The sequence below is a fragment of the Gekko japonicus genome, unplaced genomic scaffold (assembly GCF_001447785.1).
Source record: "Gekko japonicus isolate JY-2015 unplaced genomic scaffold, Gekko_japonicus_V1.1 scaffold29, whole genome shotgun sequence".
In the NCBI taxonomy this organism is placed as follows: Eukaryota; Metazoa; Chordata; class Lepidosauria; order Squamata; family Gekkonidae; genus Gekko; species Gekko japonicus.
In genome coordinates, this window is record NW_015172003.1 from 2,492,076 (window position 1) to 2,512,208 (window position 20,133).

General features: G+C 42.1%; 1 protein-coding gene across 1 annotated transcript in view; it reads right to left on the reverse strand.

The window, feature by feature from the left end:
• CFAP43 (cilia and flagella associated protein 43) overlaps positions 1-20,133 on the reverse strand; it is an 88,507-nt gene that overhangs the window by 22,269 nt on the left and 46,105 nt on the right. The window contains exons 19-31 of the mRNA XM_015420099.1: positions 18,395-18,509; positions 17,825-17,935; positions 16,883-16,960; positions 13,715-13,840; positions 11,656-11,760; positions 10,515-10,631; positions 9,199-9,411; positions 7,852-8,058; positions 5,929-6,018; positions 5,750-5,830; positions 3,922-4,047; positions 1,916-2,035; positions 1,730-1,837 (exon numbers count right to left, since the gene is read on the reverse strand). Of these exons, the coding sequence (XP_015275585.1) occupies positions 1,730-1,837; positions 1,916-2,035; positions 3,922-4,047; positions 5,750-5,830; positions 5,929-6,018; positions 7,852-8,058; positions 9,199-9,411; positions 10,515-10,631; positions 11,656-11,760; positions 13,715-13,840; positions 16,883-16,960; positions 17,825-17,935; positions 18,395-18,509 (1,597 nt within the window). The remainder of the gene's footprint in view (positions 1-1,729; positions 1,838-1,915; positions 2,036-3,921; positions 4,048-5,749; positions 5,831-5,928; positions 6,019-7,851; positions 8,059-9,198; positions 9,412-10,514; positions 10,632-11,655; positions 11,761-13,714; positions 13,841-16,882; positions 16,961-17,824; positions 17,936-18,394; positions 18,510-20,133) is intronic.

Here is a 20,133-nt window from a genome sequence, read left to right on the forward strand (position 1 = left end):
CAAGCTTTCTGGAGGAAGGTGGAAAAGATGCAGGCTGCGCCCAAGCAGACGCGATGACTTCTTGGATTTCTGGAAGGAATGGGAGGGTAGCAGAACCAGCTCCAGGATCAAAGAGAACCTTCATAAGAGGATCCTTTGTCTGAGGCTCCGTAGTCAAATACTCCAGGTTAAGAGCCTTTGCCATTCGAATGAGCAGTTCAGCATAGGGCGTGCTGGTTTCATTCAGCAAAGAGGGGCGGGTGCCGACATCCAGCTCATCGCGTGGAGGCAGGGACAATCTCACCGTCTGAGTCTGAGTCATAGTCAAGCCGCTGACGCCGCTTCTGAGGGCTTTGGGACTCGTCTCTCATCGAGCAAGAGGCTGCATAGCACTGCCCAGGGAATGGGGGATTCCATGCACCCCAGTCTGTCGGCATCATCATGGGCACAGGGTACCACGGAGTCGAGTGCGCATGGCGGGACTTGCTAGACGGGCGCCTCGGCAGTGAGGGAGTTAACAGCTCGATGTCAGAAGACGATCGGGAGAGGGAGCGGCGCCTTGACGCCGAGGGCGACAGCTCTGGCAGCAGAATGTTTGGCTGCAATGACGGCGTACGGCGCCGAGGGGAGCTTAGCCCCTTGTCACGCTGCAAAGACTGGCAGCTCCCTGAGTCATGTCGCTCCCGATTCTCGCCGGTCGAAAGCGGCTCTGATCGGGGGTTTTGCGACAACACAATTTCAGCAGCAGACGGTGCTGATTGCTTTCTCGTCCGCGAACGCGGGCGATGCTTCAAACGAGGAGGTCCTCGCACTGGGGAGGGCGAGACCACCCGCCCTCTGGCAGAAGTCGAAGGCTTATTCCTCGAATTATTTAGAGGTGAACCCAGAGTCAAGTTTTTAGTCTTTTTAGACTTTTTTCTCGGGGGTTCAGAAAGCGCCCTGGATTCCTCGTCAGTCACTGGATTCAGGGTAGGCGTGGAGTGGACCGAGGGAGGCTTTTCAGATTCAGGGGCTTTTTCTGACGGAGCATCTAAGGTGCCCCGAAGAGCTTGTTCCCAGAGGGCGGCTTTAAGGCACGCTGCTCTGGTCTCTCTCGCTCTTGGTGTCAAGCTGTGACAAGCCCGGCAGTTGCTGGTATTATGGCCCTCCCCGAGGCACAGGAGACAGGAGGAGTGTTCATCTGTTTGGGCCATTTTCGCTCCGCACTGGTCACACTTTTTGAAAAGCGGCATTAGGGCTCTGAATTCAGAGGATTTTACCTCAGAAAAAATTTACCTCACAGGACGTCAAAGAAGCTATTACTTTCAAGTCCTCTCTCACCGGCAGCAAAAAGAGAACTGAGGGACGAGTGCTGGCTCCTCCCACATCACGTGATTTGGCACAAAGTCACAGTGAGTGGGAGGGGGGCCTGCACTCTTGGGAGTCTAAAAAGTTCCTATAAGAAGCTTGCTAGTTCCTCTCCGTTGGCTGGCCTGCGCCTGCGCAGATCCCATGTGGGACTGCACAGAAGCCACGATGATGAAAAAGGAGTAATCTGACCACCCCCTCAGTGTTGCTTCCCAGATCAAATTACCTGTTACACATTGTTTCTTTGAGGTAAATGCATTAAAATGTCAAATCACAGATCTCATGGGTCACATTTTTATTGACCTAGAGATGAGAGATTTGGGGAGTAATTTGTTTGTAAATGGTTGGGCAGATCTTTAACCTCAAACGTAGCTATCCTCCCAAATTCAAAAATTATTATTACCTTTTCTTTCCTCTTTTTTTCAAGATAGTGACTGATCCCAGCTTCTCTTGTGCTCAGTTCTTCATCCAAAAGCAATGAGTACAGAAGGTTGGTTATTTTGAGTTCTTCCTAGAGGATTTCAGAGGGAACATTCAGACTACTTTTTGCAGGGAAAGTGAGCTAGCAAACAGGAAATCTCATGCTCACCTGATATATAACCATTTCTGACTTGACTTTTTTTTCAAACAGCCTGTTCACAATTTCATCAAAAGTTTGTGTTGTTTCCTGAACAGAGCTTTGAAGTTTCCTCAACTCAGTTTCTAGAATCTAAGGAAGAAATATATTCCATGTCTTCATCATGAGTGGATTTGTGTAGACCACATCAAAACAGGGAACCCAGTTCTCCTACCTATTGTGATAGGCCTATGATTTTAGAAGGGTCCAAGGGGGATCTTGGTTTGCATTCAACACCTCTGTGTACAGTTCTGGTCACTGCACCTCAAAAAAGATATAGCAGGGAAAGGTGTAGAAAAGGGCAACTAAAATGATTAAGGGGATGGAACACCTTCCCTATGAAGGAAGGTTAAAGAGGTTACATCTCTTTAGCTTGAAGAAATGATGACTGAGGAGTGACATGACAGAGGTTTACAAAATTATGCATGGAACAGAGAAAGAATAACTTTTCTACTTTTCTTTCAGTACAGGAACTCGTGGGCATGCAATGAAATTAATGAGCAGTAGGCTTAGAACAGATAAAAGGAAGTACTTCTTCATCCAAAGAGTATGTAGGACATGTAGCTGCAGGAAGTGGTGGTAGCTACAACCACAGACAGCATCAAGAGGGGATTGGATAAACACATCGAGCAGAGGTCCATCGTGGCTATTAGCCACAATGTATAGATGGAACACTTATGTTTGGGACAGTGATGCTCTGTATTCTTGGTGTTTGGGGGGGGCAACAGTGGGTAGGCTTCTGGAGTTCTGGCCTTGCTGGTGGACCTCCTGATGGCACCTGGGTTTTGGCCACTGTGTGACACAGAGTGGACTGGATGGGCCATTGGCTTGATCCAACATGGTTTCTCTTATGTTTGTAATCTCAGTTGATAGGCTTTCCTGGGCCTAGCATTGGGGGATGTTTCCTATTCTGGATATCACCTCTCACAAACATAGCAGAAACAAAGGGGAACAGGATTATTGCTGCAGGTAGATACTGTCTATGTCTTTCCATTATGGAATGTATTTTATGTAAATTTTTGAAGCACCCTGTAAGAAAACAGCTGTGAGTGTCATTTATGAGAATGAGTGGGAGGGACTAAATTGAGGAGAATCTGAGATTAGGTCCCCACCCTTCCTCATAATGTGCACATCAGGCTGAAGGTACTTTTATTTAACCCCAGTGCTTCTTTGAAAACAGGAAAGACTTGACTTTAAAAAAAACCAACAACACCATGATTCTAGATTGCTATATTTGTAAGAGCAACCTTAAATATGTGAAGTTTTACTATTTAAATACGAAAAACTCAGAGCCAAACTACATGTAAAATATTCATCACCAGGGATGTGGTTTGGTTTGGTTCATGGTTCAGCCGGTTTGCAAATTGAAATGGTTTCTGAGCCACTTAAAATTTAAACCTCTGCTTTCTGCTCCCCTCCATTCCATTTCATTTATTAGCTTCATTGACCCGAGGTCTTAAGCCAAACATGCAAACAACAAATATAAAATGCATTACATAAAATTACAAGAAATTTAGACAGAACGTCTTTACAATAAAAGCTAGTAAACATGCTCTCAATCAGTAACATCAGACCACATTTTATAAACTTCAATGAATTCTATAAAATCCCATGATATTATGGAAATTAGTTTTAAAATTTTTAAATTGTATACAAAAGGTACTCATAACATTTCAAAGCCGCTTTAAAAATAGCACTATTGAAAGATATTTTGCCACCAAGCGAGTCGTTTCAGGGTCCTCATCAGCTAATAGTATGGTTATCACCCAGGGTTCCATAGGGAGGTGATATCTTTGTAAAATAGGAGTAATCCAGCAGGATCTGGGGTCTAAAAGCATTGGGGAGCAGAAAGCAGGGGTTTAAATGGCTCCGATCCATTTAACCCAAACAGGTGAGAGGCAGAGAGCTCCAGCTGCTCAGCTGTTTTTCCTGAAGAGCAGAAAGCAGGGGTTTAAATTGTTCATTTTATTTCTGTTTACCTTTCGGTGTTTCTCTCTTTCTTCATTCAGTTCCTTCACTTTTTTCTCATATTCTTTATATATTTTTTTCTCATCTTCACTCCAGAGAGCCTCTGGTTTTGATGCAAAAGGAGGTGGTGGAATCTCCTGAATAAGAGAATTTTAAGTAGCAAAATCAGATGCATAAGAGCACTAACAACAGTTACAGACTTTGTAGTTGGAGCCTCTAACTGTTACTTTACAGTGGCAATCAACAATGTTATATGGATAATTTCTGAAACACTGCTATATAGTCCCAAATAACTAGAAATTAATGCAGACAGGTTGCTGAATGTCACCTAGTGACTGGGATTACTCAGACATGCATATATGCAGACCTTCTGTCTCTTCCCCACTTGTGGATAGTATCAGAAGAAGAGATGAATCAGATCCTACCTATCATTTCTACTTGCAGAAGATAACAGTGGAAAAGGGGAAGGTTTTTTGCTGATCCTTCCTTTCCACTGCAGGCTCCCTGACCCATAATTGTTTCTGGGAATCCCCTGACCCCTAGGGACACAATTTCAGGGGACATGGCAGGCTGCAACAGTGCTTTACTTGGACAACATAGGATCATTTCCATAGTACTTCTAGCACAATAGCAGCTCTTAGTATGTCTGTAATCTTGGGAGGTAATCCCAGTGCTCTTAAACTCTGTTTTAGGAGAAATGACAGAGAACAGTGTCTCAAATAGTCTGAATCACAGGGCTATTTTTGGGCAGGAACGCACAGGAACGGAGTTCCGGCTGGCTCCCAAGTTGGCCACGCCCAGCAGGAACTCATTAGCATAATAGGCCACACCCAACAGCAGAAACTCATTAGGATTGGTTACATTAGGGGTGTGTGGCCTAACATGCAAAGGAGTTCCTGCTACAAAAAAGCCCTGGGTTTTGACAACAAACAAAGTAAACAGAATAAGAAGCAAAAGGTGGGTGTGGCTGGATGACCACACTTCTGGTAACATGGGGGTGCGGCCTAATGTGCTAATGAGCTGTGCTGTCAGGGTTGTGGCCTAATATGCTAATGAGTTTCTGCTGTTGGGTGTGGCCTATTATGCTAATGAGTTCCTGCTGGCCTTTTTCTACAAAAGAGCCCTGCTGAATCATATACAAGGGAAAGAATATTCAGGAATCTCAAACTGCTATTTTGTATTGATTGACTCAGAATGAACACCAGGCTCCAATTATAGTGACACCACATTAGTGCCGATTCCATTTCTGCCACACACTCTAGGGCCTAATTTTTGTGTTAATTTATATGGATAAGGTAGACCTTAATACGTTTTGATTAGTCTCTTGCTTCTAATCTGGGTGACTGAAGCAGTGTGAAGCAAGACATCTGTAATTCAGGCCTATTTGTAAGGCAGAATAGTCAGGCCAAATACAATCATTTTCCCGGCACGGTGATGAGAGTTCTGGTTATAAGGTCAAGATAGGGTTGCCAAATTTAAATCGCTTACCGGCGGGGGTTCGTCCGGCCGGTCCGGGAGCTCCTTGGGACGTCACACGCTGGGCGGGGCCACGCCGTTTGAGGGGAAAACAAAGAGTTGGCTGCCGTTTGAGGGGAAAACTCTTTGTTTTCCCCTCAAACGGCGTGGCTCCGCCCCCAGCGTGCGACGTCACTTCCGGGTGACGCGCACGCGGGGGTGGGGTTTCTCCCGGGCCCCGATTCCGGCGCGCCGGAAATCGGGGCTCCGAAGCGGGGGATTCCCTGCCCCCCCGGCTGCATTTGGCAGCCCTAGGTCAAGATTATATTCCTTTATAGTCATGTCAACTCTCCTCCTTAACCAAAATAGGGAAATATAACTCACCATCTTCAATATGTCATCCTTTTTGATTTCAAGGACTCCATTCATCATGTCCACAAGTCCACGTTCTCTTGCATTGTCCCCCTAAAAATAATGGCAAAAAAGACAGCACTGTAAAGCTAAAGCATGAAATTAGAGAAAGAAGAAACCATATAGGAAACAAGGAACCATTTCATCACTACCTGAGCAGCAAGACGCCTTTTATAATTAATCCTGGCCATAATTTTTTCTTTTGCTTTCTGGACTGGAGTCAAGTACTTCTCTACTTTGATCTGTAGAGATAAAAGAATCACAGTCAGTTTTTCTGTGAGTAAATGGTCATAGAATTCACTATTTTTCCTAATAAGCGTAATAACTTTCTGATATTTCCTTAGCATATCTGCTTCATAGCAATGTAGGATTCTCTCAGACCCTGTGGATTCTGCACCCAAAAAGATCCACATTCTGCAATTACAGAGGAATACTTAATTTAGTTATCCTGCCAAACAATGTAAACCCTCTCTTATACACACAGGCTGTGGGATCAACAGTGGTGAAAGGACAGAGAATAATGTGAAAGCACAGATTGCTACTTCACCTCTGAATCGAGCCAGGTCTGGGTCTAACACTTGGATGAGAGACCATTTTGTAATCTCATATGTACTACTCTTAATGGTATCCCTTGTCTGAAGGTGGGGTCTCATAGTTCCTTTGCATTCAGGGAGCTGCAGATTTCTATATGTATGATAAATTTCTCTCTCTCTCTCTCTCTCTCTCTCTCTCTCTTTCATTCATATGATGGGAATGAACCTGACCTAAAAAGATTCTTGTATGAGAGAGGCATGGTTGCAGGTTCCTGGTGTGGCCACTGAGTATCATTTCCAAAGACATACTGCAACCTATAAAATGCAGGAACACCAACAGCATCACAGCACAAGCCCTCATTCTGGTGACGTCATCCTTTCCTGTAATTGCAGTGACACATTTCAAGAGCTGGGCTCTCTTCACTCTTGAAGCATTCAGTTCTTTCCTGCTTTGAATACTCCCTTATATATTGCACCTGGACCTTTTGTTTTAAGAGGAGGTACTTCTTTCTTCCTCCTCAGTAGGAATACTTCCTTCGCTCACTGTAAGGTAGTAAGATGATACAACCTTTTTGAGAGAAGCAGTTTGAGAGAAAGGAGCAACTGGTCACTGATGACCTCTGAATCTGAGGGGTAACAGGACAATTAACTAGGCAATAACAAAAAGGTACCTTAAAAACTAATAAAAATTTATTCCAACCTAAGCTTTCATGAATTAGACCCTACTTCTTTAGATACTCTAGCCCATGAAATCTTTTGCCGGAATACCAGCTGTATTCTGTGAAGGATTTCTGCTGATGGAAGTTGTGATTATGACTTTCACTGATTCTATACTCCCCTAGCAGATGGCAACTCGCTAATCATGGTATTCCTGGAGGGGGGGGGGTTCCCTATCCCCCAGAGAAGCATTTCAGGGGGCATTTGGGGATGCAACAGAAGGGGCTAACAAGAGTGTTGCAGAAATGTTTGGCAGGATCCAAGCCAGCCTTTTATTTATTTATTTATTTATTTATTTATTTATTTACTTCATTTATACCTCAGCTTTCTCTCCAATGGGGACTCAAAGTGGCTTACATCATTCATTTCTCCTTGTTAGTCTTTAAGGTGACAGAAGTTCATTTTTGCTGCAATGCAGTAACAGAGCCACCTCTCTGAATCATTGACTGGGTAATGGTACAATACTCTTTTATCTGCCTCCTGGACCATAGAGATTCCTACCACCATCACTTCCTCCTCCTCCACTTTGCTTAATACAATCTTACCCTACTTCTTTCAGATTACCATTTAACGGTAGTGGTAAACACTGGTCTTAGAAAGAAAGTTGAGAAGACTCAACAGAGGCAAACTCATTTGTGTGTTTCTGTTACCATTTGGGACAAAGTAGGCATTGCAGAGTATTTAAAATTATATTTTTGTTTACAGTTACATTTTATAATGGTTACGTCTTTCATGATGAACCAAGATTTAACAGACGAATAGAGGTTCTCGAATTACATTTCCACTACCAATACCTAAGGTGAAAAAGATCTTTCTTCCAGATACCTCTGAGTCTCGGACTTTCAGATCTCGATCTGGTTTCTCGTTATCTGTTAAAGTTGGCTCCCATATCTCTTCCTGGATTTCCAGCTGTTTCAAGATCTGAGAGATCCTCACATTCCTTTCCTTAACACGTGCAATCTCCAACTCCTTCATTCGAGTGACTGAGTCAAATTCCTTATTAAAAGCAGTTTTCACATTATAAATAATGTCCTGAAATATCAGACAAGACAGTAATATTTCAAGGCATACTGGTAAAACCCAAAGCCACCTATTAAAGCTCATATGATGATTAACAGCAGATCTGAAAGTAACAGGACAAACCTATGCAGAGTTATTCCAGTGTAAATCCACGAGGGCAATTTGCTTGGATTGGAGTAACTCTGCAGTCCAAGCCAATTGTTACACTGATCTCATGTGCTATAACTGACTAATTTTTTCTAGGAATCATGCTTTGTTGGCTCCTGCTGATGACCACTAGTTGAAGAGAACAAAGAGGTAATTATCTGAGTGGAAACTCCAACTTTGACTATATAAGTGCCCTGTCTATCATTAACTGAGCTGATGTGTATAGGTGATATTTGGCTAGGGCTGACCAGGTGCTTTTTGGAACGCAAGAGACTATTTCTTTCAATGCAGACTCAAAACTCTCTTTGTAAAGCTTCTCTCTGCTTTGAGAATATTATGAAGCTTAAAACAATGCATGGTTTCAAACAAATGTTGATCTAACAACAAGTCTTGTCAGTTGCTGTTTCCATATAGAGACAATACTCTGTTGTGCCCTCATTGCTATTAACAAATGCAGTGGCATTCACAATGGCAACAGAGCACCTCACAGAGTTATAGTCCATGTTTTGCCCAGTATCCTCTCATGCCCACTATTTTCCTCCTCCCACACTGCCAGAGAGCTCTTTTGCAGGCTGTTTTTTTAATGTAGTATATATATTGTTGTAGTGCAACCATATATAGCAAATACTGGTGAGGAAAAAAAAGACTGAGTCAGGAATGATGGATACAAACAAATATAGAGAAGAAATGGTGCCAATGTGGGCAGGTAGGTATCCTCCTGTCCACATGGTGGGTAAACTTGTTTTGACTATGATCCACCCATAAATATTAGAGTAAAGCAGGTTTGGGAAATACTGAAGCAAATAGGAGGAACCATAGAAGGAGAATGATTGGAAGAAGACATTGTGTGAACTCTCAGGAAAAGCCCTGTTCAAGTTTAAAAGCCAGAGCAGAACAAATTCTCATGAAGAATCAGCCATTATCTAAACGTCTGCATCCTAATGCTCCCATATTACAGGGGTGTGTGTGATTACATATTGCTAACAAATACTTATGAAAAGGTACCCGTAATAATATAATCTGATTAATTTTCTCTTCCCGAGTGTGCATTTCCATTTGAGGATATAAAACAGATGTATCTGCACCAAAATGCGAACTCAAGCTCCCTTCCAGAGCATGCATTGCTTCTTCATCCCGTTTCTCTCCTTCTTCTGCCTTCTCCCCTTCCTCTTTAGTGACTGGAATGTGAGACTCGAAATCAACAATTTCCCTTCGAAGCTGAATACATATAAATATACATTTTAAAAGGTTCAAATACATGTACATAGGATGCACAATGAAAATTTTGTACATGGTATAAACATTACAACTATTGGGGGTTTAAAAGCCATTTTCTATGAGGACAGTGTGTTATGAAATTTATGTTTGGCAAATTTGATTCGTTCACATAATTCATGTTGGAAGACAAAAATGCTAATTTTTTGAAGCATGCATTTTCATTGGAAGCACTTACTTCCTCACATGCATGGCTCAGTTTGCAGGTGCTGTATGCTTTGGTGGTAGAATTTACAATACAATATGGGGAAAGTATCACAATCATAGTGATGGGAAACTGAAGAGGAATTCTGGAGAGGGCAAATCCCTGCTCACAGTGGACATGAACACAAGACGCTCCCTTACACTGAATCAGAGCATTGGTCCATCAATGTCAGTATTGTCAGCTCAGACCTGGCAGCAGCTCTCCAGGGTCTTAGGTGGTGGACTTTCACATTACCTGCTACCATGTCCTTTTAACTGGAAATGCTAAGGATTGAACCTAGGACCTTCTGCAGTCAAAGCAGATGCTCTACCACTGAGCCACAGCCCTTCTACATGCTGTGCTAATGCTCATTTTGCTACCACAAAAGTCTGTTGGAACTGCAACACTCTATTAAAAAAATATGCTGTAATCCCAAAATTACCATAATCCCAGCCATTGATGGATTTAAGGGGCCAAATTCTAGTCAATGCAATAATCAAAGAAAGAATGATGAACTAATAAAAGCATTTATAGATGAAGACATTGATCTTGGTACTTTATATTGCCTGTTTACAACAGGATGTGGGTTTATGTTTTGCAATGGTATTGGAATGACCTTTGGCTGATAAATGAAATTAACTGAGAGCACAGGACAGAAATTAGCTATTAACTACTTCCATGAAATGGAATGTAATGAACTCAGCTGTTTCATAGGGCAACAGGCTTTTAAATACAAGCTTTGTTTAATCTACCCAGGTCAACATGGAGAACATCTGTGACAATGACCTTGCATTATAAGATCACTATAAAAATGTATGCATGTGGATGGGGAATTTTTTTGAGAGGGAAAAAAAGATTCCACCTTCATATCTGCCTTTTCAATCTTCTTCATATGCAGAATTCTCTCCAAGAAGGCCAGTTCTTCGGGGCCTCGTTCTTTCATAGGATAATTCTGTATTTCACATGGTAAGTGGAAGCTCTGTAGAAAGAACAAAGTATTATCCTGGTGAAGAATCCTATTATCCTCTTCTTCAACAGAATGGGCAATACTTACATGGACGCTTGTTTTAAAATGTAAAAACAAAGATAGCGAGAAGTGATATAAAGGACTGAAGACACTTCAGAACCCAAAGTTGGCTGAATGGTGCAATCCACTGGGAACATCTTCAGCACTGATCCAGTGGATATTTTAAAAGCACTCATGCCCTCGTGATGTTCTCGTGCATTTTAGTAGGGTTTGAGCTGAGTATATTTCCATTATTCAAAAGTTGTTATATACAGAAACAAAGCAGAACAAATGTCCTGAGCCTCCTGCTTAAATAGGGCTTAAAACCGGGTCCTGAATGTTCATAGTTCCCTCATTTAAAGAAGTCTATGTGGTCACAACCTTGCTGGTTAAGTGTCCGTGGGGTTGCCATTCACTCCCTCTCTACTCCTCCTCAGTCCTCCCCCTTACAGAGCAGACTACATTTCCTGAACTGGGTATTACAGTAGTGGATGATGGCAGCTGGCAGTGGTGGTGTTCTCCTTCTGAAGCTAAGATTAGATGAGAGAGAGTGAGTGGCCAGAAGAAAGAAATAAAGTGACAGTAATTGCCAGTCCATTGTTCCTTCTGTCTCGCTACCAGTTTAATGCCAGAAGGGAAGCAAGGGCACACAAAGCTGCAAAAGTACTGTATTGTGCTTCCTCTGCTGAACAACTCAACCCACCACATCACTATGCTTGTGGTTCACTTTTTTACCTAGCACAACAGTTGGATTGTGCCAAAATTTTGCTTCGATGCAACACTTACAGTTGGTTCCAATGATAATTTGCCAAAAGAGTTCTGTAGCTATTCAGACAGCAACAAAATCCTACTGACAATCCTATGCTTACTGGGTATGCATACTGTAAAATCAGTCCAGTGTTCTACAGATCCAAGAATGTGATTTCTGACCTTAAAAACTTTACAAAATTTAACTTTGGACAAAAGAGAAGTGTGAAAGGAAGGCAAAAGAACTTACCCTAACCGAGCGACCTTTAACAGACATGGCATTCCAGCAATCTTCTTTGATGATCTCACGTAAATAGGCATTGGCTAGATTTTCCATCTCTATATCCTTCCTTACCTTTTTTTTTTAATACCAAAGAAAGCAAATGGGGAGAGGGACAGAAATTACACCAGTTTTCAGTAGTGCTCAGGTAAAGATATTACTGCTCGCAGACATCACAGTACTAGTAAATTCCAGAAACATCCCAAGTATTAACCCCATATAATTTCACAGGAGAAGAGGGTAAAGTGGTAACAGGATATATAAAAGATCAGTTAGAACATTTTACGGACTATGTACGTAAATCATTCCTTTCTTCCATCTCAGTGGAACTTGGGTGAGTAACTATGTAGTTGTTGTCAATATAATGAAGCAAATGTCTTGAAAAATATGGCTTATAGTGGTAGTTTTCTTTATAGACACTTTCCTGTAAATCCTACAGCTGAAGTCCAAGTACATTATTAAGCAATCTGGATGGAAAGGTGCACATTAACCAAGGTCCTGCCCACATCAGCTCAATTTTTCTTCCCTCAGACCCTTGCAGGTACCATTTTACTTGCATTCCCACCTCTTTAAAAAATTCAAAAACTCAACTGCTGGAGTGGGAGGGAAATGATAGTGGAAGAGGAGATGCTTTGTGGATGACTCAGTTGCTATTGCAAATACTTACATCTGCAGCACTGACACCAACTACATGGAACATCATCTCTGGGTGGAAGCAGCCTAGGAGACCAGCCTCTAGTTGGGGCATTTGAAAACTGCAGCAGTTACTACACAGTCAATAATAAAGCTACAACACCACCAACATGAGAAAGTATGCTACTGTTTTCTCTCTCTCCACTGAAATGTCTTCTTCAAAATCCTAGTTCAGCAATAAGTTATACATATAGCTCCTCTCTCTCCCTACCACCACCTCTCCACTCTCTTCCATGAATACGAATGTTCAAAAAAATACAATAAAGTATACAACCTATAATTTATGCAACCATTCCTTGTTCAAGTAATTAGAAATATTTTAAGAAACAGATTTGGATTTCCTTTGCTGCTTTTCAGACGTTTTTGACGTAGAAACCGTGGTTATTTGTTTGTACAGATGCAATTTACATATCACATACATTTTTAAAGTCAATAAATGTAATCAGATTCATTTCAAGGTGCTGGTTTTAACCTTTAAAGCCCTTTATGGTCAGAGTCCAGCATACCTAGGGGACTACCTTTCCCCACATGTTTCCCAGAGAGCACTGCGTTCAGGGTCCCAAAACTGATTGGCCCTCCTGGGCCCCAAGGACGCCAGGCTGCCCATAACCAGGGCCAGGGCCTTCTCAGTGGCAGCTCTGTACTGGTGGAATGAGCTCCTGGAAGAGATCAGGGCCCTGAGGAACCTTTTACAGTTCCACAGGGCCTGCAAGATGGAGCTCTTCCACCAGGCTTCTGATTAAGGAGCCACATTAAACACCGAGGAGTGTCCCTGTGTCCTGGCCTACCACCTACAGCCTGTGCCCACCACACAAATAAGTCGAACAAACCAAGCTGGTGAGAATACCATCATGACTGTACCATCACCTTAAGTAGTATTACTAACTTGAAACCTTTGCTCTCGCACTTTATTTGACCATGTTCCAGCACTTTAGGATCTTTTTAAATTAAATGTTATGTCATTTTATGTTTATATTATTTATGACTGGTTTTAATTGTATTTATATAGAATTTTGTGTAAACTGCCTTGAGCCTGCCTTGGCGGGGAGGGTGGGGTATAAATTGATTGAATGAATAAATGAATGAATAAAAGATTCAGAAACTGTAGCCAAACAGAAAGGAACTATGCATGTCTAGTATTTCAGTGATGCATTTTAAAAACTGTAATCAACCTCATGCTATTAGTTGCAAAGAGAAATTTTCCCACATTACAACTGACCAGTGACATTTTTGCAGCGCTAAGCTTTCCTGGTTCTCTCTCCTCTGCCCAGCACTTCATTCTGTTGTATGTGATCAAACACATTAAACCCCCATCTCCACTCCATCTGTATCATACCCGTGCCACTTCTTTTTCACTTTCTATTTGTTGCCTCTCTTGTTCTTCTACGTCCACATTGAATTCTTGTTGGTCCAGTTTCTCAATTTTAGGTGCCTTTGCATTTTCAAACATCATTTCCTGAATCTGTTTTTTTAAAAAGTAGAACAATATCAGTGATGCAGCAATATACATCTAAGAACTGATTCACATTTTGCACAGAACTGCAGAGACTTTGCTGTTTGTGCAATACGCATACACAGTCTGATGTGCAGACATGTATTTCCAAAAATGTGGAAAAAGTAGGGACAGAGAAACACAGACCCCAGAGTGTACCTTCTGTGTAAACACTTTGTGTTTATCAAGCCAGTATCAGTTTACCCATGATACTGCATTGTGAGGCTTCTACAGAAAGCCAGTATAGCAGGGAGCACTGGGCTTGGATGTGGTAATCCCAAATAAATCCCTGCCCGATTATCAGGTTCTATGGGTGGCTTTGAGCAAGTCACTTTCTTCCTGTATAACCTACATCAAAGGGCTGTTGTAGGGATAAAATGAGATAGCTTTATGAATTCCACCCACACTTTCCTTAAGGAATGGTAAGATTCAAACATTAGAAAATATCACAGGATATATACCTCTTGGACCAATATGTGTACTCTCTTTTCTCTCAACCTTGATAAAATAGAAGGAACAGGAGGTACTTTGTATCTCTCAGGTCACAAATGATACTGTGTCCATCACTAAGCAGATGTGAAAAGGGATTGCCATAAGAGCCATCATACAAACTTGTTGTGCACTGGAAGCCTTAAAATGTAGGTTGTCAGGAGCACTGAACATGACTGATCCTCTCCTGTGTATTGACACATGCACTGAAGATACACCCTTAGTGGCCTAATTCTGTTTGCATGTTTGCATTAGGAAAATGTTTCCTTTAGAGTAGTACAATTGTATGGTTGGTTAGGAAACAGGTTATTAAGTCTGACCATGTCAGCACACAGGCTTGTGCAAAGTGTGTATGCTCTACTTTTGTGATGGGGACACCCCCTCTTTGACCCTTGCTCTTTTATCTAATCCTCCTTACAACTCCTGGCCATAGGCATGCTTTTATGTTAGGCAGACTGAATGATCTGCCAAATGTGGGGTTTTTGTTTTTTTCCAACAAAACATATTCTGACTGCTACTGCTGCTGTGCATAACAGAGACCATAGATCACCTCATTTTATTCTGTGATTGATGGACTCCACTCAGAGACTTCTGCATTATACCAATCCTGAGAAAATATCAGCTGCCTGTTGAATCTCATGTGATTTTTTTTTTTTTTGCTGGCCAACACAAATCTGGAAATAACACAGTCTGTTGCTAGATTCTTAGCACTTATGTGTTTTAATTCACCATGCTATATTTTAAGGTTTATTGCTTTATATTTAATATTGCATCTGTATTGACTCTGCTCAAGACGTTCTGTCAGAGGAGCAGAATAACAAAGGAAAGGAAAATGTTCCTGAACTTCATAAAAAAGAAACTGGATTTGTGTTTGTTTGCTTGTAAAATCACTGTTACAACATTTCCACCCCAGTGGCTGCCAGACTGCTTTCACTCCTCACTTGGGCAACCGGCCCACAAGCAGACAAGCGAGACCCAGCTCTTTTCAGAAGCCAGGGGGAAACTGTTTTGCAGAGAGAAAACCATTCTTCATAGTGGGGATCCTTCACTGCTCTCTCTCTCTCAGGGGGGTGTCTTTCCCTGTAATCACTGTCAACACGTCCTGGGTTTTACTCCCCCCCCCCTTTTAACTTGATGCCAGGAGGAGCATCATACAAGACTGTTTTGGTAACATTGGCCACAGCAAAGCATGCAAGTAGGAATCCAGTCAGTCTTTTCATACCTTAAACAAGTACAAGCTTTAATTTACTATCAGCATCTCTCTAGAGAGTACATAGGCTAAAGAAATCATGGTACAGATTAAAGAAAATGAAAACAGAGAAAGATTTCTAACCCTAATTTGGAAACTACAGTACCTGGCATCTGCTCTTCCCTTCCACTTGGAAGATGCAAATGGGAAAGTATGCATATGTGGGAATGGGGCCGCTAGGCACAATTCTGCTCCCCTCAATGCACATAAATTGTATGTGCTCTCAGCAACTGAATTGTCATTATATTATTTTTAACATTTACAGGTGAAATGCTTTCACATGGTGATGGCTCCATACAGCAGCCAACTTGTAAGAACTGCTTATTGTATGGATTGGTCCTACTTTCATACTAGGACCATCTGTTGCCAGAAATATCCCACACAACCCAAGGACAATGAACTCTTGTGCACAGGATAACTGAAGTATCAAGTCTGACTCCTGGCCACTCTGCAGATATGCAGATAAAAAAATGTCAGCACATGAAAGGTATACTGTTGTTAGGTATGCAGAGTTTTGCTTTTTATACATCTGTATAAAAGTGTCTGCTCTGAAGCAAAAATACCACACAAACAAGGCATGTTGAGCCATCACTCACATATCTGCTCTGTTCACTTATAAAAGATATGTGTCTTGCTTCAACAGAAAAAAAAGGAGTGGGCAGAATGCTTCCCACACCAATTCCTCCACCAAAATGTTTTTTCAGTCACTCCCCCCCCCCCACTAGCTCCAACACCAGAAGTAAGCACAGAAAAGAAAAAACGTAGTTGGAGCTGAGGGGCAAAAGGAGGCCCCCTTCTTCTGTGTGCTCCTGTTGTATTTTGATTAAGACAACCTTAGCCATCTTTTACTCAACAACCTTAGCCATCCTTTACTCAAGAAGGGAAGCATGTGTCATACCCCACAACTGGCACAACTACTTTGGAGCTAAGCCACACACTGGTTGTTGGTCTGCTCTCAGAAGTCCTTCATATGCAGCTCTTGGAGACTTCCAGGTTGTCAACTGTTGGGGGGGGGGGGAGAGGAATCCGGACAATCTTCCCTGCCCGATTGGTTGCATCAATTCCCAGCCATGTAGGGTTATACACACAGAACAGCAGCTCCCATGTGGCTCTGGCCACTGCAAAGGGCATCAACCGCCTACATACAAGTATGTATAAAAGCCACAATGAAGTGAGCGGTGTCATCATGATCTCCTCATGGCTCTAGACAAGCTGAAGAGAAAATATCTTCACCATGCCCTCAGCAACAGCCTGAACATTCTTCAACTCCTCACCTTTTTACGGAGCTTTTTAATTCCATGTTTCACTTCTTTTCTCTTATCAGTGAACTTGTCAGTTTCTTCTTTGATAGCCTGACATGTAGCAGAGAGACAGACGGCAGAAAGAAATAGACGAGAAGAACAAAGTACTAGTTAACAATGCTAGCCTGGGCCTGGATGCATGAAGCAAAACACAGGTACTAATGTGAAAACAATCTTTCAATCCATTGCTTTCAACAAGAAGCAGTTCTGCAGCATCTTTGTTTCTCTGAGACTTAGAATCAAAGCTGTGTCCAGGAGCAGACTAGGCCCTCCCAACAACTGAGCAGCACAGGAGTTTACTAGATGAGCACAACTGAAATAAAAAGTGGGTCAGCACCACAGATACCACCTCAGCAGCTTTTCCCTAAGTGGCTTACAACATTGTTCTCCACTCTTCTGTTTATTCTCTCAATAGCAGTACTACGAGATAGATTAGGCTGAGAGAGGTTAGGCTAAGAAAGAGGGCCAAACTAGACGATACTGTACCCCAGAGTCTGCCACAGGGACACAGCACCATTTTAAAAAACCTGGTGGTGTTGTGTTTTTTTTTTTAGTTTTCAGAATTGCTGTGGGGACCTGATCCTGCAGGGAGATGAAAGGCTCCTGTCTCCCCAGCTGTGCCATTTTCAAGATACATGGTATTGTTTACTTTGGCCCAGAGTGACTGGCCCAAGGGCATCTAACAAACTTCCATGGCAGAATGGGAACTCAAACCTGGATCTCACAGATCCTAATCTCTTATCCTTTTTTTTTTTAAGCCCCCAGAGGGGATTTTTTATTGATTTTTTAACCCTAATCTCTTATCCTAACTGCTACACCATGCTTTTTTAAAAAAATAGATTTCTTCACAGGGCAACATGACAGGAAATGATAATTCTATGTGCAATTATTACTTCATTGTTACATTGGCAGTACCTTCTCTGCTTTCTGATCTAACCATGTTGCCTCAGAAGATTTTTCTTGAGTCAGAAGGAAATATTCATCCTCCTCTTCAATTTCAACAGTTGATCCCTTCTTAAACTTTACCTGAAATAAATTAAAGCAGATCATGATATCCTCTGACAATTCCCTGAGACCTAATACTTTTTAGTGTCTGATTTTTAGCAGTTTAGTAGACTGAATTTTAATGGGATTTAATTTTTGTTTTTTCTTTTCTTTTTGCTGCAAATGCCAAGAGTTTGAAATAAACACATATGATAAAATAAACTATCTATTGCAGTGACCGAACCTTCGTGTATCCTTCCCTCAAGGAGCTCAGGATGCATAAAATGAGTTTATCCCATTTTATCCTAAATAATTCTATGAAGTAGCTTAGGTTGTCAGAAGTTGTTATATCCTTAATAAGAAACTGCTTATCCAGTTCTGTTTCCCAGCTTTTCAGCACTCAACACATTGTCACTGCACAATCTGATACATTCAAAATTGTAAGACCTGAGAGTCACTTTGAAAGAGCGCAGAGTCCAATTTCCGTCCTAATATCCTTGCCCATTCTGGCATATTCCTTAAAAATGTGTTTTCCTGGAAAATATAGTTGTTTAAGTTGCTAAGAAGATAATTCCCAAAGTCAACTGAATCCTTCAGTTTGCGCTCACTGATCCTCCTGGAGAAAAAACAGAAAAAACAAGAGAGCAGAAACCTGATAGAATTGAACTGCCATGATGAAAATGCCAAACAAACATTTTTAAACTCTCATCCTAGTCCTGTTTACTCAAAAACAAGCATGCACAGGATTGCATCCTTAATCACACTATTAATCAGTTCAGTTACCTTTATTGGCAATGACATTGGAGAAAATACACAAATAGATAAATAAATAAAACATAAGGCACATATACCAACTGGGGGGGGGGAAGGAAAAAGAACAACACCGTGTCCTAAAATAATCTAAAATCCATATAAATAAGTCTCACTTCCATATCTCCCAAAAACAAGTTTTGTGTTACAATACTGTAGTGCATGTAAAAAGAGCAGCCTGAAAGAATTTTGCCACGGAATCAGTTATATTTTCATCAACGTTGTTTAGTAGATATATCAGTTTATGTGAATCAGGAAGCTCTGTGATGCCACCAAGTAATGGCGATAAAATGTTGTGCCGAATGCTGGCATAATAACGACATTCCAGTGACACGTGAGATACTGTTTCAATAGACCCACTTGCACAGGGGACACTATTTATTTATTTAATTCATTCATACACCAATGGGGAGCCAAAGTATCTTACATCATCATTCTCTCTGCCATTTTATCCTCACAACTCTGTGAGGTCGGTTAGGCTGAGGGAATGTGAGTAACCCAAAATCACTCAGTGACCTTTTAAATCCTTTATCATCCCCACTTCTGCGGTACAAGTGAAGATTTGAACCTTGGTCTCCCAGACACTCTTAACCGCTATACCACACTGGCTCTCAAATAATCAAATTAACTGGTGCCGATAAGCATAACTAAATTCTTGATGGTATAGAATCTCACATTCTTCTCAGAGGCTTTTTACCACAGTCTATGAAAGGGCTGTTTTATTTGTCTTTCTCCCAGTAAAGCTACTATCTAGAGGTAAGCCAATCCCATGCACAGACCCTGCAAGCCCCAGGCAGCAGCTGATAGTACATTTTGTGGCGGTGAATGATACAGAAACCCTTGCTGAAATAAAACAGAAGTCCAGTGGCAACTTAAAAGATTTTTTAAAAAAACATAATCTCACATAAGCAACGGACTCCTGTAATATTTTGGCTAATTATTTAAGGCTGCGGTCACACGGAACATTAGCCACGCTAGAGAGACGGAAGTCAGGCGGAGTTTCCGGGCGCGATCTCACCGGTACATCTGGGAAGCGTAGGGCTTCCGTGGCTCAACCGAGGCTTCCCGCCGAAACCGCGCTGCAAAAAACTAGTACCTCGGAGGTACTAGTTTCCGGAAACTGCGGGGCAAGGGCGGGCGTCTGATCGCGTTTCCGGTGGCATCCGGCGCCCACCCATGTCCCCTTGTAAACAAGTTTTTTCCCCCAAGTCTCCGTGGATGCGCACAAGCACCCAACGGAGCATGCGCATTTTTGGTGTACACGACAAAAAAAACCCCGTTTGCCGCACCGCGTGCTTCTTTGTTGCGCGCAGGATCGTCCTGTGATCAGCACCTCTCCCTTCCCACGGAACCTCCATGGGACCTCCACGGAACCTCCAGGGGAGGTCTGATCGAGTAACTACGCGTTAGTTTGACCCGGGGCAAACAGC